Source organism: Thalassophryne amazonica, chromosome 17 (assembly GCF_902500255.1).
Source record: "Thalassophryne amazonica chromosome 17, fThaAma1.1, whole genome shotgun sequence".
Taxonomy (NCBI): domain Eukaryota; kingdom Metazoa; phylum Chordata; class Actinopteri; order Batrachoidiformes; family Batrachoididae; genus Thalassophryne; species Thalassophryne amazonica.
In genome coordinates this window covers 53373313-53400476 of record NC_047119.1, presented here as the reverse complement: position 1 = coordinate 53400476, position 27164 = coordinate 53373313, and the positions used below count along the sequence as shown (strand labels likewise).

At 41.6% G+C, this 27164-nt stretch overlaps 1 protein-coding gene across 1 annotated transcript; it reads right to left on the bottom strand.

Moving 5' to 3' along the window:
- Positions 1-5360: 5360 nt before the first annotated feature.
- On the bottom strand, positions 5361-10169 carry LOC117529783 (neurofilament light polypeptide-like). The gene is made up of 5 exons (XM_034192646.1): positions 9022-10169; positions 8809-8933; positions 6039-6282; positions 5930-5969; positions 5361-5840 (listed from the first exon to the last, which is right to left on the bottom strand). Exons 1-5 carry the CDS (start codon positions 10069-10071, stop codon positions 5500-5502), a joined length of 1800 nt encoding a protein of 599 aa, XP_034048537.1. The 5' UTR covers positions 10072-10169; the 3' UTR covers positions 5361-5499.
- Between the last annotated feature and the right edge of the window lie 16995 nt (positions 10170-27164).

The following is a 27164-nucleotide window of genomic DNA, read 5'->3' as shown; positions in this document are numbered from 1 at the left end:
TCTGAGTCTGACAGTGCTTCTTGGGGCTTCCATTTTTTGTCACATCTGATGGATTTACTGGCATGCCTGACTTTCCCATCCTTGGACAGGAGCAGTGTGCTGACTGCTCTTGCCTTGGTGGCTTTGAATTCTTTTGCCACTGATGAAACTGGTAAGCAGAGCTTGGAGGACTTGCTGTACATGTTCACTGAGCTGAAGGATGGGGGTGGCAGGCTGAGAGGAAGCAGGGCACAGACATAGGTCAGACATAATATGCAGACTCTCGGGCGAGACGTGGTCAAAAACAAGCGGGGGTTCAGTAGTACGAGCAAACAGGATTATCAGGGCTGAGCCAAAATGGGACATCTGAAAATCAGAGCAGGGTCAAAATACGGCTTGGCAAAAACAGAACTGTGAGAAGAGTTGGTAAGTGAACAAAATCAATGAACGAGCAAGGAAAAAGTCAACTGAAAGAGCTTAAATAAGGAAGGTGGTGACTGGATAATGAAACGCACATGTGGGAGAAGGATTTATAAAGGGGCGTGGCAGAAAGATGAGGACGAGGGCAGAGCAGGTGCAAGATAGTGAGGTAGGGAAAACAAGGCAGACAGAACCAGAGTGAAGTGATGAAAAGGTACAAAGACACAATACCAAGTTCAAGAGCGTGACGTGACGTACCAACCAAAGATGAATCAAATATCAAAGATGGAATAAAATACTAACATGAAAAGAATTGCACCAACTACACTCAACAAAAATATAAACGCAACACTTTTGGTTTTGCTCCCATTTTGTATGAGATGAACTCAAAGATCTAAAACTTTTTCCACATACACAATATCACCATTTCCCTCAAATATTGTTCACAAACCAGTCTAAATCTGTGATAGTGAGCACTTCTCCTTTGCTGAGATAATCCATCCCACCTCACAGGTGTGCCATATCAAGATGCTGATTAGACACCATGATTAGTGCACAGGTGTGCCTTAGACTGTCCACAATAAAGGGCCACTCTGAAAGGTGCAGTTTTGTTTTATTGGGGGGGGATACCAGTCAGTATCTGGTGTGACCACCATTTGCCTCATGCAGTGCAACACATCTCCTTCGCATAGAGTTGATCAGGTTGTCAATTGTGGCCTGTGGAATGTTGGTCCACTCCTCTTCAATGGCTGTGCGAAGTTGCTGAATATTGGCAGGAACTGGTACACACTGTCGTATACGCCGGTCCAGAGCATCCCAAACATGCTCAATGGGTGACATGTCCGGTGAGTATGCCGGCCATGCAAGAACTGGGACATTTTCAGCTTCCAAGAATTGTGTACAGATCCTTGCAACACGGGGCCGTGCATTATCCTGCTGCAACATGAGGTGATGTTCTTGGATGTATGGCACAACAATGGGCCTCCGGATCTCGTCACGGTATCTCTGTGCATTCAAAATGCCATCAATAAAATGCACCTGTGTTCTTCGTCCATAACAGACGCCTGCCCATACCATAACCCCACTGCCACCATGGGCCACTCGATCCACAACATTGACATCAGAAAACCGCTCACCCACACGACGCCACACATGCTGTCTGCCATCTGCCCTGAACAGTGTGAACCGGGATTCATCCATGAAGAGAACACCTCTCCAACGTGCCAAACGCCAGCGAATGTGAGCATTTGCCCACTCAAGTCGGTTACGATGACGACCTGGAGTCAGGTCGAGACCCCGATGAGGACGACGAGCATGCAGATGAGCTTCCCTGAGACGGTTTCTGACAGTTTGTGCAGAAATTCTTTGGTTATGCAAACCGATTGTTTCAGCAGCTGTCCGAGTGGCTGGTCTCAGACGATCTTGGAGGTGAACATGCTGGATGTGGAGGTCCTGGGCTGGTGTGGTTACACGTGGTCTGCGGTTGTGAGGCTGGTTGGATGTACTGCCAAATTCTCTGAAACGCCTTTGGAGACGGCTTATGGTAGAGAAATGAACATTCAATACACGAGCAACAGCTCTGGTTGACATTCCTGCTGTCAGCATGCCAATTGCACGCTCCCTCAAATCTTGCGACATCTGTGGCATTGTGTTGTGTGATAAAACTGCACCTTTCAGAGTGGCCTTTTATTGTGGACAGTCTAAGGCACACCTGTGCACTAATCATGGTGTCTAATCAGCATCTTGATATGGCACACCTGTGAGGTGGGATGGATTATCTCAGCAAAGGAGAAGTGCTCACTATCACAGATTTAGACTGGTTTGTGAACAATATTTGAGGGAAATGGTGATATTGTGTATGTGGAAAAAGTTTTAGATCTTTGAGTTCATCTCATACAAAATGGGAGCAAAACCAAAAGTGTTGCGTCTATATTTTTGTTGAGTATATATATATAAACTTTCCAAAGTTACACATATTTGACATTTTCTGATTCACTGTGGACTCAAAATTTGGCACTTCCTGTTTCAGTCTCAACTTGGCACACAATTCCCACAAGATCCCATGAGATCTCATATCATAATAGCTTGTAGGGAAAATCTTTTGTATGTTCACCATGTTTAATAGTGTTTGCATTAAGCAGTGATGACCTTGAGTTTCATCTTTCAGTGTCACCTAAGGTCAAAGGTGATACATTACTTCATAATAGTGTTTAGCCACAGATTTATTTTTAAACAGTTCCCCAGAATATGCATCGTAAATATTGCCTGTATACATCTGCACTGGGCACCAGTTTTGATCTTGTCCTGTGACCTTGACTTTTAGCCATTGTTCCTTAAAATGAAGTCACATTGCCATTTGAGTTTCCATCAGTCAGTTTGCCAAGTTTGTTGCAAATCAGATCAAAATTCTTGAAGTTATTTTGTTTGATTACAGATACACAGGGCTCGAAATAAATACCCTGCATGCCTTATCTTCATCTTAAATTTTTATCATGGAACACACCTTAAACACTGTAAATCTCAGTGATTTCAACAAGTGTTGGTATAATGCATCAGGATTTAATCACGTTTGCTGTTTAATTTTTGAGCAGGTGCTGCATTTAAATTGGTTGACCTTGCTGAAAGGAAGCACAGGATCCATGAATCAGCTCTTCTGCTGCTACATTAATAAAGTAGAGGGGCAGGCAGATGAGTGCCAACCTCGTCTAAAGCCCAACAGACACCTCATCTGTTTTAACCCCAGTTTATATAGAAAAATCATATGAATTTTATAAAAATTAAGTTCATGCATTATTCTAAATTTGAAAAAGGATGAAAATTGCTTTATGGTCTTCTTTTTGACATATTAATAACTAAATATATGAAAAGTGGTTTCTGTAGGCATACTGTGTATCAAGAAAGTATTCACAGCGCTTCACTATTCTCCATTTTGTTATATTGCAGCCTTAATCCAAAATGGGTGAAATTCCCCCCCCCCCCCCAAAAAAAAAAAAAAAACATTCAACACACAATACCCCATGATGACAACATGAAAAATGTTTTTGTTTTTTTTGTTGTTTTTTTTTGGGGGGGGGGGGGGGGGGATTTAATTTGACCTCAGAATGAGACCACTGTTCATCTTTCAACAGGACAATGACCCTAAACACACAGCCAAGATATCAAAGGAGTGGCTTCAGGACAACTCTGTGAATGTCCTTGAGTGGCCCAGCCAGAGCCCAGACCTGAATCTGATGGAACATCTCTGGAGAGATCTGAAAATGGCTGTGCAGTGACGCTCCCCATCCAGCCTGATGGAGCTTGAGAGGTGCTGCAAAGAGGAATGGATAAAACTGCCCAAAGATAGGTGCGCCAAGCTGGTGGCATCATATTCAAGAAGAACTGAGGCTGTAATTGCTGCCAAAGGTGCATCAACAAAGTATTGAGAAAAGGTATTCTAATGTACATGTTTATATTTCTTGTATATGTTGTTTATTACCCTGATTGTGTAAATATCATTATATACATGATGTCCATTTTCTTGAGCTGCTTAGGTGGGTAGGGAGAGTTCCCATGGGATAAAAAAGCTTTTCAACCTACCATCCCTGGTTCTCAAGACCAAGCATCTAAGTGGCTCTACTCTACTCTTTTTTTTTTTTTTTAGATATTTAGATATACCTTAGTATACACTAGTAGAGTTCTTGAATGAGAAGAATACCTGGAATTGGAATGTATTATAGAAGACATACCTTACTGAATTTTCATGTGATTTCTTAGTTTTTTTATTTTATAATAAATTTGCAAAAATTAAAAAAAACTTTTTTCATGTTGTCATTATGGGGTGTTGTGAGTAGAATTTTGAGGGGGGAAATGAATTTTATTCATTTTGGAATAAGGCTGTAACATAATGAAATGTGGAAAAGTGAAGGACTGTGAATACTTTTCAGATGCACTGAATATTAACTCATATACTCGTATACCTCTATGGTGGCAGTTATGTTGAAACTGTTTCATCTATTTCATTTCCTGTGATAGAATCAAGACCGCTGTGGATGTCTATGTGATCCTGTTTAAGCTTATGTCTCATCTTTCTTGAGGCTGGTAACAGCCATAATATTAGGAACAAGGGCTCTTGGAGACTGAAACACATATGGTCTTGGATTTGAATGAGGTGGAATGTGCCTTCAAAATATATGATTTTTCTTTTAGGTTACATGATGATTTCCATACAACAAAACAGTTCAAGTCTAGGCTTGAGTTGCCCATGTGCCTTCTGGCAAACTGCAGCTGAAATGTGATGCAACAAACAAATGGTGCTTTGTGCAGAGTTTCTCCAACCACACCCAAAGACACCTATAACTCCTTCACAGTTATTATGGGTGTCTTGGTGGCTTCCCTCACTGGTCTTCTTGCACACTCACCCCAGACAGATTAATCACACAGTACCATACTGTTTGTATTTCTTTGTGGTTGATGTAAAATAAGTCCAAGATGTATCCAGTGACTTGGAAATACTATATGCATGTAAAATTTATGAAGTGCATTAGTAATAATCTTGATATGTAGTTTGTCCAATTACTTATGTCCTCTAAAAATGTGTAAAAGTGTATATGTGATGTTTTTTGTTGAACCTGCTGAATTAAACCTGATAGTCTACACACAATAAGCACATCTTGATTGTTTCATGTTGACCCAATTGCAGTGATGCACAGAGGCAAAATGACAAATGCTGTTGTGTCCAAATACTTATGAACCTGACTATTAACCCATACATCTTCTAAATCTGCTTGTTTCACACCTACAGTCAATCTTAGAGTCACCGGTTCACCTAGCCCACATGGCTCGCAAAGTCCGCACAGGTCGGAATCTAACGGGTAACTTCTCACTGTGAGGCAACAGTGTGAACCACTAAGCCACCGTGCCACCTGCTGATTGTTTATTCTTTTGCAAAATAAAGCTGAAAATACTCACACACACACGCGCACGAGTAACGAGACTTTTATTTTCTGCTGTGGACATTGGCAAGCTTTTAACTGTGAGATGTTTCTGCAAACACACTGTTTTTATTGAGCACCGTGTTAACAAGCACAAGAGGATATTTGTCTGTGTGGAGTTCTTGATTGATCACTTCTTCACGTCATCTTTGCTCTTTAACTCTGCTGCTCCTTTGGCAGCGTTCCCCTCCTCTTTCTCCTCTTTGCCATCAGCTTTGTCATCTGCTCCTGGAGCAGATTTGTCTTCTTTGTCTTTGGATTTGTCTCCTTCGTCTTCGGCTTTATCGTCCTTCTCTTCTCTCGCCTTCACGTCTTCCTTCTCCTCTTTCTTGTCGCCTTTGGTGTCATCAGCTCCTTCGGCTTTTTCCTCCTCTTGTGCTTCTTCTTTGACCTCCTCCTCCTCGCCCTCGTCACTTTTCTCCTCCTCGTCTCCACCCGTCACTTCCTCCTTTTCCTCCTCCTCATCGCCACCTGCATGAAAATGCAATTTTTCTATAAAGTTAACTTAAAATGTCACCACGACCCAAATAACTGGCGCAAAAATAAGGTCCTGCACTAACCCTCTTCATGTTTATCTTCCTCTTCCTCTGCTCCCTCTTCACCCCCCTTCTCTTCCTCCTCCTCCTCTTCTCCTCCTCCCTCCTCATCCTTCACCTCCTTCTCCTCCTTCTCCTCCTCGTCCCCGGGGAGCCTGGCCTCTGCTTTGTGGGCGTGGCTCACAGAGATGATGCCGTCCGTGGTGCTGATGCTGGAGCTCAGCAGACGTGATGTCATGAAGTAGGAGGTGCCGGAGCTGATGCTGGAGAGGACGGGCCGAGCGAAGGAGGACGCCTGCACACTGTGACTGTACAGAGGAGACACTCCGCCGGCCCCTCCCACACTGAAACGAGACTCCTCCCCTTCCAGTAGTTTCCTGTGCACAGTCGGTGACAAAATGCAGAAAATTTACAGTTGATTAAAGTTTGCATCAGGTGAAACACATCTGCATGTTTAACTCAGTATTTTAACCATTAAAAAAAAAATTATAATAACAAAATTTAAATGCCCCTAAACCTGTATAAGGCAGGACCTGTAGCTGTGATGTCATCAAAATAGCATTCAGTGAGTAAATCTCAGGATGAGTTGAAAACTAACAAACCGGTTTGAATGAAATGTGCTGGAGGGACGGAACATGGTCCAAAGAAGATCCAGATCTGCTACCAGATCAACATTTAGCAATAACAATCAATCAAGTTCAGCAATCTGCCTCAAAGATCAAGATCATGATCAAAGATAAATGATGACAAAAAAAAGATCGGTTTCAGGGTCATAGGACAGCAATCACAAACAAACCTGAGTAATCAGGATCAAGATCCTAATCAGGAACTAAATGAGTCTTCATGATCTCCTGATTTTCTGTTCACTGGTTCAGATCCAGAAAATGATGGACAAAAGCGAGTGAGCCTCAAATGTGGACTAAGGATTAGAATTTGGACAGGGACCTAACCTGAGTGAAAGGGGACTGTAGGATGTTGGCAGAGGTATGTTTCCTAGTTAACACTGTACCTCCAGTACCAGGTACCATGTGCTGGTGCAGACATTAATATGTGAGTGGAACGTTACTGTGCAGAAAGACTGAAAAAGCAACAGTTATCCTCAACATTTCAAAAAATTTAAAAAATACAAGTAGCATCTCAGTAGCTGAATATGAAAAGTAACCTGATAATGTGGTCAGTGTAGCATTTAGCTGTTTAAGGGTGGACAAGGGACACAGGACCCTGGTTCCTAACCTGGGGACTCCAAAAATCACTGGAAGAGCACATATGTATTAGTCAAAATAACTCACTGGATAATCAATAGTATTTCAGAGATCAGTGATCTTTTTGGATGACCCCAAAAAGAAAAGGGTGAAAAAACTATGAAAAGTCATAGGGGTCATTTCTACTATTAAGGGTCATAGGGCTAGCTGGAGCCTATACCCGCAGTCATAGGGTCTGAGGCGGAGTGCACCCTGGACAGGACTCCAGTCTGTCGCATATAAACAAACACATTCACACCTACAGACAATTTAAAGTTTCCAATCCACCTCACCTGCATGTCTTTGGATGTGGGTGGAAGCCAGATCACCCAGAGGGAACTCACACAAACTGAGAGAGAACATGCAAACTCCACACAGAAAGGTTGGAATCAATCCCAAGACCTTTTTGCTGTAAGGCAACAGTGCTAACCACAAAGCCACCGTGCTACCCGTTCATAGTGTCATATGATAATGTTCATTTTTGCTAAAATCATTTGATTTTGGTGTGTGTGTGTGTGTGTGTGTGTGTGTGTGTGTGTGTGTGTGTGTGTGCGTGCATGCGTGCGTGTGTGTGTGTGTGTGTGTGTGTGTGTGCGTGCGTGTGTCTGTGTGCGTGCGTGCGTGTGTCTGTGTGCGTGCGTGTGTGTGTGTGTGTGTGTGTGTGTGCGTGTGTGTGCGTGTGTGTGTGTGTGTGTGTGCGTGCGTGCGTGCGTGTGTGTGTGTGTGTGCGTGTGTGTGTGTGTGCGTGCGTGCGTGTGCGTGCGTGTGTGTGTGTGTGTGTGTGTGTGTGTGTGTGTGTGTGTCAGCCTTTCATACAAACAGGGGGTCACCAAGGGGAAAAAAAGGGTGGGAACCTCTGACATTGGTCATATAAACGATCTCTTTGGGTGTAAAAAGTGGAGATGCACCAGAAGAATTTTACCTCCGCCAAGGACATAATAAAATCATCACGTTTATTTATTTATTTTTCTGTCTGTTAGCAGGATTATGTCAAAACTACTGCACAGATTTTGACGAAATTTTTGGCCTGAATGAACTCCATTAAATTTTGGAGGTGATCCAGATCCAGATTCTGGATCAAGTTTCACTTTATAGGCTTTTAAGAATTACATCAAAGCTACTTCATGGATTCTCACCAAATCTGCATCACAGATAGGTATTAAGGTATTGAAGACTCCACTGAATTTTAGAAGTGAACCAGATCCAGATCTGGATCGGCTGATGCCAGAAATCTCTGATTGCTCTTGTGTTTTTTTTCTGTGCACCTTCTCTACGTCTCAGATGTTACATGTTTGAGGTGCTGCATCAGTGAGGAGGGGAAGCTTCTGCCAGCTTTGGTAAAACAACAGATTTATACTTTTCAGTGCTTGTTGTAGCTGTTTAGGTTGCTCAAAGGTCATTTGTTTGTTTACAACATAAACAGTTTTTAATCTCAGAAGAACACCATCGTTAAGAGACAAACTTCATTTATTGTGCTTCAAAGACAATTTTCCCCCCAAAGGAGACTGGGACCATTCTACTCCATCACTCACTGAATATCCACACATCATGTTACTAAGAGACAAAAAGATGGCGATATTTAACATATTGTCCTGTCTTTGATCATCTAATCTCTCTCTCTGTGAGTATCTCCAGTTTTTCCAGCTTCAGATGCTTTCTCACCTGTACGCTGCAATCTCAATGTCTAGCGCCATCTTGACGTTGAGCAGGTCTTGGTACTCCTTCAGGTATCGCGCCATCTCCTGTTTCGTGCCCCTCAGCTCGCTCTCCAAATCAGCAATGGCGTCCTACAAATCACACATGCACAAACAGGGAAAGTGACTCTGGTTTAGCTCTCATAGTACTTACTCCTGCACCTGCAGTACCACTGCTGACCTGCATGGCGGCGATCTCAGCACTCTGCTTCTCTTCTATCTCATGCAGCTGTTTCTCCAGGGACTCGTTGATGCCTCTGCATGCGTCGATCTCTAAGAGACGCGCCTGCAGCTGTCGGCGGTACTCTCCCGCTTCGTCCTTGGAGCTCCTCACTGCGTCGGTGTGCTGAGCCACCGTTTCAGTCAGTGAGCCCACCTTCCCTCGGAACCACTCCTCTGCAGCCTGCATGTTCTTTGCTGCCAGTCGCTCGTACTGGGACCGGATGTCCCGAAGAGCCCCGGAGAGATCCGGTGTGGCGGCTTGAGACTCTACAGCCACCTGGACGCCCAGCTGGACTTGGGCTTGAAGCTCCAGGAGCTCACTTTCATGGATCCTCTTGAGGAATGCGAGCTCTTCAAGCAGACTTTCCACGCTCTTCTCCAACTCAGCTTTAGCTAAGGCGACCTGGTCAGCTTCACGGCGGACCTCCATCAGCCTGCCCTCAGCTTCTTCACGAGCCAGGACTTCCTCCTCATATCGGGCCTGCAGGGCACTCAGGGTTTGCTCCAGCCGGTCCCTCTGGCTGAGGAGAACCTGCTGTTCTGCTCTGGCCTCGTCCACCGCAGCTCTCAGGGAGCGGGCTTCTTGCTCGTAGAGTGCTCGCAGGCGGGACGGCTCTGTGTGCCTCTGCCTCAGCAGCAGCAGCTCCGCCTCCAGGGCTCGGTTCTGCTGCTCCAGCTCACGCACTCTCTCAATGAAGCCAGCGAAGCGGTCATTGAGGTCCTGCAGCTGGGTGCGCTCCTGGGTGCGCACCACCCGGAATTCCGAGCTGATCTGAGCTGCCTGGCTGAGCTCCAGCTCCAGGGAAGAGGCCGGCGAGGAGGAGGAGGAGGAGAGCAGCACCCTGCTGGGAGAGGAGTACCGCAGACGGGATGAGGACAGCGGGGATGCATGGGAGGAGTAGACGGAGTGGGTTCTCCCCCTGGTCACCGACACCCGAGGGGTCGCTTCTACAAACCAGCGCCTGTACGGCGAGGCGGAGTAGTAGGGGTCGTATCCGATGCTACTCATGGCTGAGTGTGGAGGTCATAGGCTGCTCTCCCTCTCCTCTGAATGTGCGGAGCAATAGAAAGAACTCTGCTCTAAGAGTCATCTGCCTGCTCCTGCTGCAGCCCGCGCTTTTATAGCAGGGCGCTGAGGTCTGACGCACGCGCCTTACTCCAAACTCTGACAATGCAAGATCAAGAGAGTGAGGGAGGGAAAGGAGGAGGTGGGAGGAGAATGAGTGTGCAAAAAAGAGAAGACAGGAAGGAAGAAGAAGGAGCACAAAATTAGACATTATGTTAGGAGTGCTACAGACTGCTGAAAGCTGCAGGTGCAGAGTGAGGAGGTGCTGATCAGGGGATGTTGTCATCCCACACTGATGCAGCATCGCTCCCTTTAGTGCAAAGAAGAACTACACCTCTGACCTGAAAAGACCTGCAGTCACAACCAAAACAAACCAGGTTCAGTGGCACAGATCGCGGTCCCCACGGATTAGTTCCAGGGCCATTTTCTGTTCCACCCACTGTGATGCAGCTATTCTTGAAATTTAAAGGGACACTCCCTCATAACGAATCAAGAATAAAATCTGAGCACAAAGTAACACCCTGAGATGAAACATTTTTTTTAAGAGAGCTTCACTCGTCTACAGCAAACTGCATCAAATGAAGGATTAATGTTTCAGATATTTCTGTTTCCACAGATATTATTTGAGAATGTAATTACATCACATGATCTTTTTCCTGACCGTTACTTCACTAATTAAGCTCAGCACCCCTTTATTTTTATTATATGGTGTGTGCAGTGGCTGCACAAAGCCTTTTCCCAAGCCTAGGAGGGTACCCTATAAAATGCAGTGCGTGAATTCATAAAATCATCCCCTCACATTTCTTACTACAATAACTCAAAAACAATAAATCCTATCAGCTTGTAATTCACCAAATTAAAATGGTATATAATGATAATAAACTGATTAGACGTTGGTTAACTTTGTTGCACCAGCTCAGTCCAAAAAGAATTAAAATTGAAAACAAGTGTAAATGGATTGTATTTATATAGTGCTTTTCCATCTGCCTCAGATGATCAAAGCTCTTTACAATGATGCCTCACATTCACCCTGATGTGAAGGTGCTGCCATACAAGGTACTCACTACACACCGAGAGCAACTAGGGGATTAAGGACCTTGTCCAAGGGCTCTCAGTGGTTTTCCGGTCAGGCTGGGATTTGAACCGAGGATCCTCTGCTCTCAAGCCCAACACTTTAACCACTAGACCATCATCCATCATCATCCATCCATCATCACCATCCATCATCATCAACCACCTGTTGACCATCATCAACAGGTCATTGTGCTCACAAAGGTTTGACAAAGTATGCACCCGTGACCTTCACCTTTGACTGTTTGACTACAAAATCAATAGGATTCTTTGGGTCACTATTAAACAGTTTAAAAAGTTGTTATTGTGCTCACAATGTTTTACAAAGTAGATGCCAGTGACCTTGACCTTTGTCCTTTTGAGCCCAAAATCAATTCTTAGAGTCACTGTGTGCCACAGCTGGTGACAGAACAGCTAAAGTAATCTCACTCACAACGGAAATGTCACTGACTGACTGACTGACTGACTGACTGACTGACTGACTGACTGATTGTCTGACTGTCTGACTCACTGACTGATTGTCTGACTGACTGACTGATTGCCTGACTGTCTGACCCGCTGACTGACTGATTGCCTGACTGTCTAACTCACTGACTGACTGATTGTCTGACTGACTGACTGACTGACTCCACGCACATAGTGATGTCTAGCTCACTGGGTTTGTTGTGGAAAAAAACAAGTTTGTTTTGCGTATGGGTCTGCCACCTGCTGGATGATTGGTGGATGCAAGATAGATGATGGAAATTAGGAGCAGGTATGGATGATTTTATGCGTAGCTTTACTGCCACCTAATGGGCATGTGTGAGATTGCTGCAGGGAATAATCTATCGTCACATGTGTGATGAATATTAGTTGTAGGTGTGAGTGAGGTTACGTGTCCGTTCAAATGAGAAAGCGAGAGAGAGACAGAGACAGGGAGGGGGAGAGAGAGAGAGAGCATTTTTTTGAGGTTAGACAGTAAAACCTGAATTAAACTCCATCTACACCTATTTTTTCTTTATTAACATCTTGACCATGACCTCTGACCTTGAAATTCTATAAATTTGTTAGAGACATACTCCTGGATGTTTACTTTATTTTATTTTTATTTTTGTAATCCAGATCTATTAAGACTCAAGTTGTATCTCAGAAAAACAAAGATAAAATGGCAAATTTTGCAACATTTGAAGGTCAAACTGAAAGCTAACAGATAAACTGTTTATCTGTGAGGACAAAACAAACATGATGGTTGCAATAGCTCCCTCCAGTGGCCTTTCCACGAAATGAATGGGCTCATTATCAACCTTTTACCAGTTTGTATTTTAAGACTTTGAGATTTCTGTCTGTCAGGGTGTCTGAAAGACAACGTGCAATCTGCAGCACACACACACACACACACACACACACACACACACACACACACACACACACACACACACACACACACACACACACACTGACAGGTCAGTTACACTTGGCTGCTGATGTGTGTGTTTTTTCCCTGTGGTGAGTGTGAGTCTTTTGCGATTGTGCAGCAGCTCGACAGTAACTCACAGTTTATGTTGGAGCGTGCAATCCAGCTCTAGAATGATTCTTTCAATTCGGCACATTAAGAAAAAGCACAATGCAGGACTTTGCATCACTAACTTTATGTGCTTGTGTGTGCATGTGCACAGAACTGTGTACACACTGCAGTAATTTGCTTACGCAGCAGAGGTGTCCAGTACTTATAGACATCACTGTGCCCAAATAGCCAGTGGGATGTGAGGGACTTCAGTTTGCTGCAGGCTGAGTCATCGAAACAGTTGTGATCAGGCAAACTCCCCGTGTGACGCTTTTCTCACTCCACCAGCAGCCACACACACACACACACACACACACACATAAATTCAAGATCTCAAGATCATTGTGCCAGTTTAAAGTTTCTAGTTTTGTTGGGTTGCAGAAGTCATGGAGGCAATAAACAACACTGTCACATGCACATGTGTGTATATGTACACACATGCACACGTGCATGTGTGCACCTGGTTTGTGAAAAATTCCAAAATTTACACCTGTAATTCTGCATCCTGTGTGCTATCTCAGTTCAAAAGTCAACTGAATTTCAAGAATCTAATTGAAATTCAAAAGTCATTTTCAATTCAATTCTGAATTTTGCACAGCACTGCTGTGCACATACATACACATGTGCACATGAACCTGTGCACATATGCACACGTGCACATGTACACATGCAAATATGCAAACATGGACACACAAAAGTTAGAAAAGTTATATCAGAGTGGTCAGCACACCGAGGCATACCCTCTCTAACACATATTCATTTATTTATTTAGAAATGTCACGGTGTGGATACAAGGACAACATTTCCACGTTAATAAATATCTCTTGGTTTTTGTTTAAATCAGTTAGTAATGAAAGGTATCAGAGGGCTGAACCCCACATGCTCTCCACACTGGGGTATTCAGCATCCGTATTTCATAGTTCATGACACCAACAAATCACAAATATTTTGCTGATCAATAAAACCAAATCTTGACTCCTCTTAGTTGCAGAAATATTGGAGAAAATATGTACCGTGTTTTGTGTGTGATAGTTTTGTTTATAGTAGGCTCACTTCAAAAACAGAGTGATAGTATCTGGTGAGGGAAGCTTTGAAGAACCCAGTGACAACTCTGTGGATGTGATTGGAGAACTGCAGCATAGCACAAGTTCTACCAGAGGACTCAGATCTTTAATTTGTTGTGGCTGCTCCCAGTTGCTCAGGGTTGCCACAGTGAATCCAGCACAGATTTTGTTTTATGCCAGATGCCCTTCTTGACGCAACTCCAGTTTTACATGGAGAAACACACAGAGCTCCTGGTCTTCCGAAGAGCCCCCCCCCCAATCCAAGTACTAACCAGGACCCACTCTGGTTAGCTTCTGATTATCTGACAGGATCAGGCTTACACAAGGAAGGCTGACTGCAGGACTCAGATCTTAAAGTAGTCACTCAGATTTGGTTAATTAACATCAGCTTTAATATGTAAATTAAGCAGGTGTTTCCTATTAGTCATCAGCTGTCAGCCAATAGGAACCACGCACATTCCTTAAAGCATCAGTGTTCTCAATCACCTCTTGCTGTTTAATGATCACCGACAAGACGCTCCCTCCTCCACTCCACTGCCGCCAGTTGGTCCCTGTTCTCTGCCTGGGGCAGACTGCACCTCTACTGTTTCCATTGGTATGATTTGTGATCCTCTATAGCTTTCTGTACATTATGTTGTTGCATTAAAATTATCCATTTCAACTTGCCTTCTAAAGTTGAAACTGGGCACTGAGCAACTTTTGTCCTTTCCTTGATTAATTACAGCTTCAAGCAGGATAAAGAAAGACCTGGTTAAAAAGACGGCATGTGAAATTCTAGCCCCAGGTTTTCTGGTGGTTCATCCAGTTACAATATTATGGTCCACAATATGAGGATCGCTCAGTTTTTGTGGGTTTTATTGATGAAATAAGATCAGGTTTTTGCATAGATGAAGTTGATCAGCTAACAAATGTAGATGCAGGGTTTTCTCTGCAGCATCATTCTGATAAACCTTGTGATGAAGAGGTGAGGGGACCTGGCGTTCCGCCCAGAGGCCCATTAGCTTGTTTTATTTATTTTTAGGTGTTGTATTTCTGTTTTCAATATATTCGGCTCATAATGGCACCACAGCTCACTTTTCTTGTCTGATCATAAGTTTCATCTCTGTCCTGTGAGGTTCTGTGCATCACTGCATGCAAACACTAAATGTGATCAGTGATATTTTGTTTCAGCGTTCCGTCGGAAATCAATAGCATATTAGACATCACTAAAGAACAACCAGTGTGATTGAATAGAGTAAAACACACATGTAATGGATTCAGGTGGGCCAGTGAATTTTGTCCTTTCTAATCAGAATCCATTAGATGTATAAAATCAACAAAATTCGTTATAGATATGTATCGGATTAGTTACAGCCAAGAGGCACCGAACGATCTACGGGGAATCCCCAGCACCAATTAGGCTTACGTATTTTCTTGATTAAATGTCTGACCTCGAATAGGGACCTGCCTCATTTAACTCATTGAGTGCCAGCCATTTTCAAAGTTCAGAACATCCCAGTGCCAGGATTTCTTCAGCATTTGAGTGTTTTTTCAAGACCCATAGAAAATTGAGTTCTATGTCCATGTCAACAACAAACATACCACAAGAAAAGAAAAGAGAAGAAAAGAAATTGGCTCGATGACGCGTCTTTGGCGTGGGGCGTTACTATCGAAAAAGACGCGTTTTAGAGTCAATGGCATCGAGTGAGTTAATTACTGGCCCAATGGTTGTTCCAGCAATATCAAAGATTTCGTGACTGCTACCTACAATGCGCATGGAATGTCTCAAACCTAAAACCTACTTCTAGGCATCTTATATATGCTACTCTGGAACCACCCCTAAACCCAAACAGTTCAACTGTCAACCCCACTTAGGTCCTTAGTCTGGGTCTCATTAAGATAAGATCACTATCCTCAAAATCATTGTTGATTATTAATCTAATTATTGATCATCACTTAGATATGATTGGGTTATGTGAAACCTGTCTTAAGCCTACAGCTGTCCTCCCCTTAAATGAGGCCTGCCCACCAGCATATACATTTAATCATGTCCCTTGTGATGCGAAGCAAGGCGGGGGTGTTGCTCTTATTTATCAATCTAGGTTTAGCTTATTAGCTATTGGGGGTCACAAATATAACTTGTTTGAGCATCTGATTCTCCGCTCTGCTCAGGATATTATGCATTGCCAAAGTCAGAAGAATAAAAATCAGCCATATTACTTTGTCACTGTATATAGGCCTCCTGGCTCATATTCTGAATTCTTAGATGAATTTGATGCATTCATCCCTAACTTGTCAACTAGTGCAGATAACATTCTGATCATTGGTGACTTTAACGTTCATATAAATAAGCCTTCTGATCCCCTCTGTAAATCATTTATAGAAATTGTGGATGCATTAGGATTTTGGCAATGCATTCGGGACTCGACGCACATTACTGGAAATACCCTGGATTTGGTTCTCGCACGTGGTATTGCTGTCTTGAATATTGACATCATGCCTCTTACATCAGTGGTCTCTGATCACTCACTTATGAAGTTTACAGTTTCGCTGCCGTGTTTAGTGGAACAACAACCTTATATATCACTACGGTGATGCATCAACTCCTCAACTAAGACTGAATTTGAAGCTAGACTGCTTGATGTCTTAGCCTCACATTTGGCAAATATCCAATCAGTAGACAGTCTTGTGGATAGTTTAAACTCAGTGCTCAAAACTACACTCGACATGATTGCGCCACCTGTGTTAAAATCATGCTCCCCCAAAAAACAGTCACCTTGGTTCAATGATTACCTGCGTGACCTCAAATATAAGGCAAGAGGTCTAGAACGGAAATGGCATCGTTCAAAATTAGAAATATTCCACTTTGCGTGGCATGATGCTATCTTCAACTATAAGCATGCATTACTGGCTACAAAGCAGACCTACTACTGTGATTTGATCAACAAAAACAAACATAACTCAAAGTTCTTGTTCGACACGGTGGCAACACTTATTCATGGACAACCACCTGTAGTTCGCTATCCTTTTACAGCACAAGATTTCCTGGATTACTTTGAGAAGAAAATACAAGACATCAGGTTAAACATATCCCAGCATGCCTTAACCCAGCCACTACACCCTGCTATTGAGGTTGGCACCATTACGGTGGTATTACCGAGATTTACAGAATTTGATAGTATCTCACTAGGCATGCTGACAAAACTCGTAATGTCAACAAAAAGCACAACCTGTTTATTTGATCCTATACCAACAAAACTGTTTAAGGACCTGTGGCCCACTCTTGGACCGATTGTGCTGGAAATTATTAATCTCTCATTAACTTCTGGATCTGTTCCTAAATGTTTCAAATCTGCAGTGATTAAACCATTACTTAAGAAACCTAATCTTGACCCTAGTGTATTGAAAAACTATCGGCCGATATCAAATCTATTATTTTGCTCTAAAATTCTGGAAAAAGTGGTGTCACGGCAGCTTGAGGACTATCTTACTGAGAATAATCTCTTTGAGCAACTGCAGTCTGCTTTTAGAAAAACAGAGGCAGCTCTCACTAAAGTGGTGAATGATCTTCTGCTTACCATGGATTCGGACACCACTATGGTTCTGGTGCTGTTAGATCTCAGTGCTGCATTTGATACAGTGGATCATCATATTCTACTTGATGGGCTGGAAAATCACTTTGGGATTACTGGGAGTGCCCTTGCATGGCTGACGTCATACTTGACCAGTTGTTCTCACTGTCTTTTTTACAATAACACTACCTCTAACCTTAGTGACATGAAATTTTAGGTTCCACAGGGGTCTGTCTTAGGCCCCCTGCTTTTCTCCCTTTATATGGGTGATTCTTTAACTACGGGCACTATTGGCCTTGTAAATGTAATTTCCACCACACCATTGCCTTACAATATAAAGTGCCTTGGGGCAACTGTTTGTTGTGATTTGGCACTATATACATGTGCTCTGATGTCACTGTTTATCTCCATAGAAACTACCCAAACAATCTTTCATACAAACTGTTTAAAGGGACATTACAGTGTTGTGGTGGAAATTACGGCAATAGTGTGGGACAACTACATTTTGTTTAAAAAAAATCATAACAGTTGTATGACATTGAATACCCCAATTATGTTTTGATTATTTTACTGATATTTTATTCAGAGATATTTTAAAACATTAGAAAAAACATTTCTTTACCATTCATTTTTATCATTGAAGATCAAAAGTCTGGGTGTGGGACAAACACAAAACGGCAATATTTGCATATAATGATGCTGAAAAAAGGTGAAAAAGTCATCATAGACTACTAGAATAAATTTCTTAACACACTTTCATTGTAAAGATAACTATAAAAGTGTGAAATTTCCCCTTTTTTCTGTTTTTCATACAATATGATCAAAGGACATAATAAGTGCCCGTAGTCTAAAAATCACCCATATAGTACCCTTGGGCACACATTGCAGCATTTTGGGATTAACTTTCACTGCTATGCTGATGATACTCATTTATACATGCCGATAACTGCTGGTAATCTCATTCACATAAAATCCTTAGAAGATTGCCTTGCATCAGTGAGAAGTTGGATGTCGAGAAACTTCCGACTTTTAAATTCTGATAAGGCTGAAATGATGGTTCTTGGTCCACTGAGACATCTGCATCAATTTGACCAGTTAACACTCAGCCTCGGCTCGTGTGTCATACATCACACTGACAAAGTGAGGAACCTTGGGGTAATTTTTGATCCTACATTGTCCTTTGACCTCCACATTAGAAATATTACGAGGACTGCTTTCTTCCACCTGCGAAATATAGCGAAGATTCGTCCCATCCTGTCTATGGCTGATGCTGAGACCCTGATCCATGCGTTTATCTCTTCTAGATTGGATTACTGCAATTTTTTTTTCTGGTTTACCACAGTCCAGCATTAGGGCTCTCCAACTGGTTCAAAATGCTGCAGCCAGACTTTTGACACGAAGCAGAAAGTTCAACCACATTACACCCATTTTGGCACATTACACCCTTCACTGGCTTCCTGTTCCTGTTCTATAAAATTGTTCACAGACTGGCACCTCCCTACTTAGCTGACCTAATTAAACCTTACATACGGCCCGGGCTTTGCGTTCTCAGGGTGCAGGACTACTTTGTGTCCCAAGGGTGAATAAGAAGTTTCAGGTCATAGAGCTTTCTCTTATCTGTTCTCTTTCTGTCTCTGTTCTGTGGAATGATCTCCCAGCGTTAATAAAACAGATTCTATGGACACTTTCAAGTCCAGACTTAAGACGCACTTATTTTCTCTTTCGTATGTCTAGCATACTGGCATAGTATAGTTCTGTGCTTTTTACTCTGTTAATTCATTTTATTGGGAAATGGAGTGTACCACGGCCTCAACTTTACCTAAATTCTGGGTCTTTAAATGAAGCTTAGAGCTAGTGGCCGACGATCACCTTCGTATCCTGTTTTTCTTGTTGTTTAATGCTGGCAAATTATACTATATTTGTCTTTCTGATGCCTGATTCTGTTTTTTCTCTCTGTTTAAGGTGTGGCTCCATCCAGAGATGGGTGTGGTATTTGTGCTGGAAACCTCCCTGTCCTGTGCACCAACAGCATTTATTGTATATTCGTTTTGTGAATTGTTCTGTAAATTGTGTCTGTAGCATGTATTCTCATTGTAATATAACAAAATCTGTTATATACGATGTTCATTACATGGAGAAACATACAAAAGCATTGGGACTTTTGCTTTTGTCCAGTGAGTGTGAATATCCGATTTATACAATGTTGGTTTGGCCAAGTTTTACTGTATATTCTTCAGGGCTGCAGAGACATCGGCCACACTGTGGCTTTGTCAGCATCCCGTTAGCAAGGGAATTATGCTCTGTGGAGTCAATGATTTAATTAAAACTCAGCAACAAGCTCCCAACACACAGCATGTTCGTGTGTTTGTGGGATTTGTTGATATCTGCTATGTTGTGACACGTATTTGCAACTTCTCTTATTTCTACCTGAAAGACTCAGGAGGCAAGTTAAAGTTGATCATTTTAATGCAATGATACAATGTACAGGAAGTTTTAGTCTGTGGTGTAGTCGATTTAACACTGGTCTCCATCATGGGAGACAGTAGTTGATTTAATCACAAAGCCTGGCAACGGAAATGGCAGGAATGGAGCCCTGGCAGTGGGGTGGAAGAGGGGACATCTTGTCTGTGATCAGTAAACAGCGAGAGGTGCGTGAGATCATTTTAAGGAATGTAAACTGTTCCCATTGGTTGACTGCTGATGGAGAATAGGAAACACTTGTTTTAAAGCTGATGTCAGTTAACCCTTTCTGGTTTCTGGTAGAAATTACGCTGTGCTGCATTTCTTTTCTTGTGTCTTTCAACATGTTTTAGAATGTAATACTTTAATTCTATGAACTTTGAATCCGTTGTTGCATCATCTGTATCAGACATCAACACATATAAAAATACACACTCACAAATTTTTTAAATTCTTTTCAAAAATACCCTATTCCCATATTTGCTAACAGTTTTACCAACAATCTTTTCATTGGATTGAAGTTTCTTTTGAAGTTTCTTTTGTTATTTATTTATTCCAATAATAGATTTGATTCTATAAGGTTTACTTGTGATGAAAAGGTGGTGGGTTTTTTTTTGGTATACTGCAACAAAGACAATGACACTGCATATCTGTGTGTGTTTTATTAACACTTCTTGAAGGATTTGCCAAAACAAGTGAGCCAGGACATTTTAAAGATGTTTTTTCACCCTTGTAGCAGAATTTCTCACATACCGTACTAATTTTCATGAAATTTACTGGAAGAGTGGGTGCAGAGAATCCACCCCAAGATCTGGGTCAATATATAAAAAAACACAATCAATTTAAATTGAACTAGGTGGAGAGACAAATTGTGATCCAAGAAACTCGCATTAAATTTGGCAGATCTTGGAATTACTCTTCTCTCTCATCAAAACTGCAAGATTTTAGACATTTTTATAAATTTCCTAAAAACTGCTGAGTAGATGAAATTTGTTGAAAGGGCATGGCATGTCCCAAAAATTAATCCAATCCATTTTGGAGCTGACTGGAGAAAATAAGGCAGAAAAGTTGCCTTTGCAGCTGCAGTTAGTTACATGCCTTCACGTGATAGAATTATCTTTGCCTTTTGTTCTGGTCATTTTGCACATTAAAAGGTCCAAAATGGAGGTTTGCTGATTCCCGTCTGGATCCATCAGAACCCAATCTATGAGATCAACACGTGGTAACTTTTATAGCGTTAATTATAGAAATTTTAGCAGACTCACTCACACACCTGCTCACTCAGTTAATCTCATACCAGGGAATTTCTTTAAAATTGCTAAACCAAATTTCATTATACTTTGTACAAGTGTGACGGAGGCCAGCAGGAGGCGCTGTGCAACAGACAGTCAGTAAACCTCACTCCCCAACAGCTAAAAGGACTCTCTGGCCACAAGGCTAGAAGCCTGGGTTTTAGCCTTCTGGTTAGAGCATCTGCCTCTTATGTCAAAGATCGTGAGTTTGTGTCCCAAGGGGAGTGAGTGGAGGAGTCAGAAACACAGCACAATGCAGAACAAATCCGCTATAGAAGCACACATGCGTGCTGCGTGTCGTCAGAGCGAGCTGCAAAAAGTTTTGTACCTGAGTTTTCAGAGGTGGTGTTTGTAGTTGCCATCTGCCACGCCGGTGTTTGCCAACCCGGACAGTGGGAATACCACCTCAACCGGCAACTTAGCCCCGCGACTGGACAGCAACAACGTCCGAGGCCCGCTCAACGTGGTGAATTCACTGAGGCCGCGCGCTGCGTCACGAGTGCCGCTTCCCCGAGGCCTCGTGCAGCCACCGCGGATCCATCAGCGCGGGGAAACACCGAGGCCGCGCGGCACCAGCGCAGTGCAGATCCATCCCGGTGATAAACAACGCAGGCTGTTAACATCGGCGATCGACAAGCTGCTCATAAACCGACCATGGGGCCTAAGAAGGTTCTGACAGCGGAGGAAGGTGACGATATTAAAAAATCTCTGGACTTTTTATCAGAGGAGATTTCTGTTGTGCAGCAGCAACAGAAATCAATCATGGATCTGGTGGAGGAGGTGAAGGCATTACGGCTCCAGAATGCCGAGAAAGACCGGCATCTGGTGCAGCTGGAAAATAGAGTGGCTGAATTGGAGCAGTACACCAGAATCAACGACGTCATCATCACAGGTCTTCACATCAAACCACGGTCCTACGCACGGGCGGTAACAGATGAGAGCGGAGGGGAGCCCAGTGAACAGGTGGTCAGCTCTGTGGAAAAACAGGTTGCTGATTTCCTCCTATCTAAAGGTATAGAAATGGATTTAAATAACATTGAAGCGTGCCACCCTCTGCCCCGGAGAAATGACGGTGATAAACGAACCGTCATCATGAGATTCATCAACAGAAAACACAAAACAGCACTGTTAAAACAAGGAAGAAAACTGAAAGGGACAAACGTATTCATCAATGAACATCTCACCAAACGGAATGCTGACATCGCCAGGAAAGCACGCTTCTTGAAGAAACAGGGAAAAATCCAGCACACATGGACTTCAAACTGTAAATATTCATCAAACTGAACGGATCACCAGAACAAGCAAAAGTCATGGCAATAAGGAACATCGAGGAGCTGGACAAATATGAACAATAGTGTTTCTTAAAGCGAGGATCTGGACAGATATGACCAATAAGGTATGAGGACACAAACACATCACAACACCATGACACAGACCAGAGGAACCTATTCATCTACATCTGGAGACAAGAAGGATATAACTCAAAGGATTGCTGATCATGGAAAAGTAGAACTGAGAACATTAAATACACAGACCACAATGTACTGGACTTGGAGCACGATATAGACCCAGACAATAATTTCTTCTCAAATATCAATGACAGTTGTTGCTATTATACAGATGAACAGTTTAATCGGATCATTAAAACGGATAACAAATTATCAATAATCCATTTCAACAGCAGAAGTCTATATGCAAACTTTAACAACATTAAAGAATATTTAAGTCAGTTTTAAAAAATATTTAACATAATTGCTATATCAGAAACATGGATCAATGAAGATAAAGGAATGGATTTTGAACTGGATGGATATGAATTTAATTGTGTAAACAGAAAGAATAAGAGTGGAGGAGGAGTGGCTGTGTATGTGGATAAGAACATGGATTATAAAATAGTAGACAATATGACAACTGTGATTGATAACTTATTAGAATGTATAACTATTGAAATATGTGAAGAAAAAAGCAAAAATGTATTAGTCAGCTGTATATATAGAGCACCAGGATCTAGTATTGAAACATTCACTGACTGTATGGGAAAATGTTCTCAAAAACTAATCAAAAACTGTGTTCATTTGTGGTGACTTAAATATTGATCTGCTCAATCCAAATAAGCATAAAATAACAGATGAATTTATCAGTATAATGTACAGTATGAGTTTCTATCCAAAAATCACCAGGCCAAGCAGAATTACATCCCATAGTGCTACCTTAATTGATAATATATTCAGCAATGATATTGAGAATAACACTGTGAGTGGATTATTAATCAATGACATTAGTGATCATCTACCAGTTTTCATCGTTTATAATAGAAACCATCGGCGGAATCAGCCAGAGGAGAAAATAAAATACAGGCGAGTGCGGACAGAGGAAAACATGAACACACTAAAGAAGGATTTACAGGAGCAAAACTGGGAAAAGGTATACAGTGAAAGTGATGTTGATAGTGCATATGAAACTTTTTACAAATATTTACATCATTATATGATAAAAATTGTCCAATTAAACAAGACTACAGAAAACAAAAAATCCAAGCTCGACCATGGATGACGAAAGGGTTACGAAATGCATGTAATAAGAAAAATACACTGTATAGAGAATTCATAAAACTAAAGACTAAAGAGGCAGAAAATAGATATAAGAAATACAAAAATAGATTAACTAATATTATACGGGTATGTAGGAAGGAATATTATAGTAACATATTATATAATAACAAAAACAATATTAAAGGATATGGGATATATTAAATAGCATTATCAAAATGGTAATAAAAAAACAGAGTTACCCTCAGTATTTCATTGATAATAATGTCAAGAAGGAAATAAGGATGAGGTAGTCAACGGTTTTAATAATTTTTTTGTAAATATTGGACCAAGCTTGGCAGAAAAAATTCCCGATTCCCAACCTGAGGATTGGGATAATAATCTCATAGAAAGAAATCCCTGTTCAATGTTCCTCACAGCAGTGGATGGAAATGAAATTATAGACATTGTGAATAATTGTAAATATAAAACATCTACCGATTTAATGAAATTGATATGGTGGTGGTAAAACAGGTCATTGAATGGATTGTAGAACCATTAACATACATCTGTAACTTATCATTTCAAACCGGTAAATTTCCCAATCAAATGAAAATAGCTAAGGTTGTGCCGCTGTATAAGACTGGGGATAGACACCACTTCACAAATTATAGACCTGTTTCTTTGCTTCCACAATTTTCCAAATTATTAGAAAAGTTATTCAATAATAGATTAGACAAATTCATAAATAAACATAAATTACTTACTGATAGTCAATATGGATTCAGAGCACATAGTTCAACATCACTTGCATTAATAGAATCAGTTGAGGAGATTACAAACGCCATAGACCACAAATTACATTCAGTTGGAATATTTATAGATCTTAAAAAGGCTTTTGATACAATTAATCATGACATATTAATCAATAAACTTGAACAGTATGGGATTAGGGGGTTGGTGTTGCACTGGGTGAGAAGCTACTTAAGTAACAGAAAACAGTTTGTGAAGTTGGGGGAATATACATCATCATGCTTGGACAATGCTTGTGGCGTCCCACAGGGGTCAGTATTGGGTCCAAAAACTGTTTCTAATTTATATAAATGATATTGTCAATGTTCCAAAATATTAAAATTAGTATTATTTGCAGATGACACAAGCATTTTTTGTTCAGGGGGGGATTTGCAGGAGTTACTGAGGAGGATCAGTATGGAAATGGGAAAATTGAAAATATGGTTTGACAGAAATAAATTATCATTAAACTTAAGTAAAACAAAATACATGTTATTTGGCTATTGTAATACAGATATACAGGTTCAGTTACAAGTCGAGGGGGTAGATATTGAAAGGGTACATGAAAATAAGTTTCTGGGGGTGATAATAGATGATAAGATAAACTGGAAGACTCATATAAAACATATACAAAGTAAACTGTCAAGAAGCATTTCAGTTCTAAACAAAGCGAAACATATTCTGGACCACAACTCACTCCGCATTCTTTACTGCTCACTGGTTTTACCATATTACAGTACTGTGCAGAGGTATGGGGTAATACTTATAAAGGTACAACACAATCACTGTCAGTAATGCAGAAAAGAGCTATAAGAATTATTCATAATACTGGCTATAGAGATCATACAAATCCACTATTTTTACAATCCAAATTCTTAAAATTCACAGACTTGGTTCATTTTCAAACAGTACAAATTGTGTATAAAGCAATAAACAATTACTTCCAGCAAATATTAAAAATATGTTTTTTAACAGATCAGGGGATTACAGTCTGAGGGGGAAATTAATTTAAAGCATCAGTGGGCACGAACAACATTAAAAGGTTTCTGTATTTCTGTCTGTGGGGTGAGGATGTGGAACAGATTGGGAGTGGGCTCAAGCAATGTCCAAGCATGAACCAGTTCAAACAGCGGTACAAAAATATGGTTTTTTCGGGTATAGGGAGGAGGAAGGGTAATGAGGGTTAGGGTGTTTTTGTTGTTTGCTTCGGCTTGTAAATATATAGTATTTTGTATGTAAGTAGGTATGTGTAGGTGTATATTTATGTTTGTGTATATATGTGTATATATGTATATGTGTATATATGTGTATGTTGATGTGTATATGTTATGTGTGTGTATATATGTATATATATATATATTGATATCGGTTTAGGTGTGTAGGAATTTATGTGTATATGTGGCAAAGGGTATTACTGGTGTGGGGAAGAGAGGGGTAGGGATAAATAAGCTGATGCTTCACCCTACCCCTTTTCGGACATGTTGGGTACACAGTAGGAACTTTTTTGTTGTTGTCTTTACTGATCTATCTTGTAATTGTTGTTGTATCAAATGTTCGACATAAACAGTTTTCATTCATTCATTCCATTCATTCACACATGAAGGTCCAAGGAAGAACTCCAAATCTGGATTCAAATTGGATAACAGATTATCTTATTAGTGAAGTGGAAGTGAAGGAGTTCAAGTACCTCGGGTCTTGTTCAGGAGGTGAGTGGACAATGGAGCGTGAGATTGGCCGAGAAGAAGAAGACCGGAAGGAAACGATGCAGCAGGGGCGGTATTGCATTCACTCTACTGTACTGATGTGACAAAAGGGAGCTGAGCCAAAAGGCGAAGATCTCGATCTACTGGTCAATCTTCGTTCCTACTCTCATCTATGTCATGGGTTAGGGTCATGACCAAAGAGAACTAGATCGCAGGTACAAGCAGCCAAAATGGTCTTCCTAAGGAGTGTGGCTGGTGTCTCCGTTAGACATAGGGTGAGAAGCTTGGTCATCCGTGAGGAGCTCGGAGTAGAGCCGCTACTCTTTCACGTTGAGAGGAGCCAAATGAAGTGGTTTGGGCATCTGGTAAGGTTGCCCCCTGGACGCCTCCCTCGGGAGGTGTTCCAGGAACGTCCATCTGGAAGGAGACCCCGGGGAAGACCCAGGACTAGGTGGAGAGATTATATCTCCAGACTGGCCTGGGAATGCCTCAGGATCCCACAGTCAGAGGTGGTCAATGTGGCCCTGGAAAGGGGAAGTCTGGGGTCCCTGCTTGAGCTGTTGCCCCCGTGACCCAATTCCGGATAAGCGGTTGAAGATGTATGTATGTATCTTATTTATCATTGCCAGTTACAGGGCATTTTGCCAATTTTGTGGAATGATCAAGAAAAAAGTAATAAATGTCAACTGAAGCGTTGTGAATGTTTCAGTCTGGGCTGGTGACTAACAGTGTGATTAAAATGACACTGAGATGCAGCGTGGTGACGCAGAGCTGCACTGTTTGCTGATATTTAATCTCAAACAACGTTTGATGTTCAGAAAGAGTCGTACCATGAAAATGATTTTTGAATTTCTGCTCTGTGCACCAGTGTTGTATAGTTACAAAGTAAAAATACTTCACTACTGTACTTAAGTACGGTTTGGGAGACTTTGTACTTTACTTGAGTTTTTTTAATTCAGCTTACTTTCACTTTTACTTCACTACATTTCCGACCTTATTGCATACTTCTTGTTATGTGCAGACGCAGGTTGA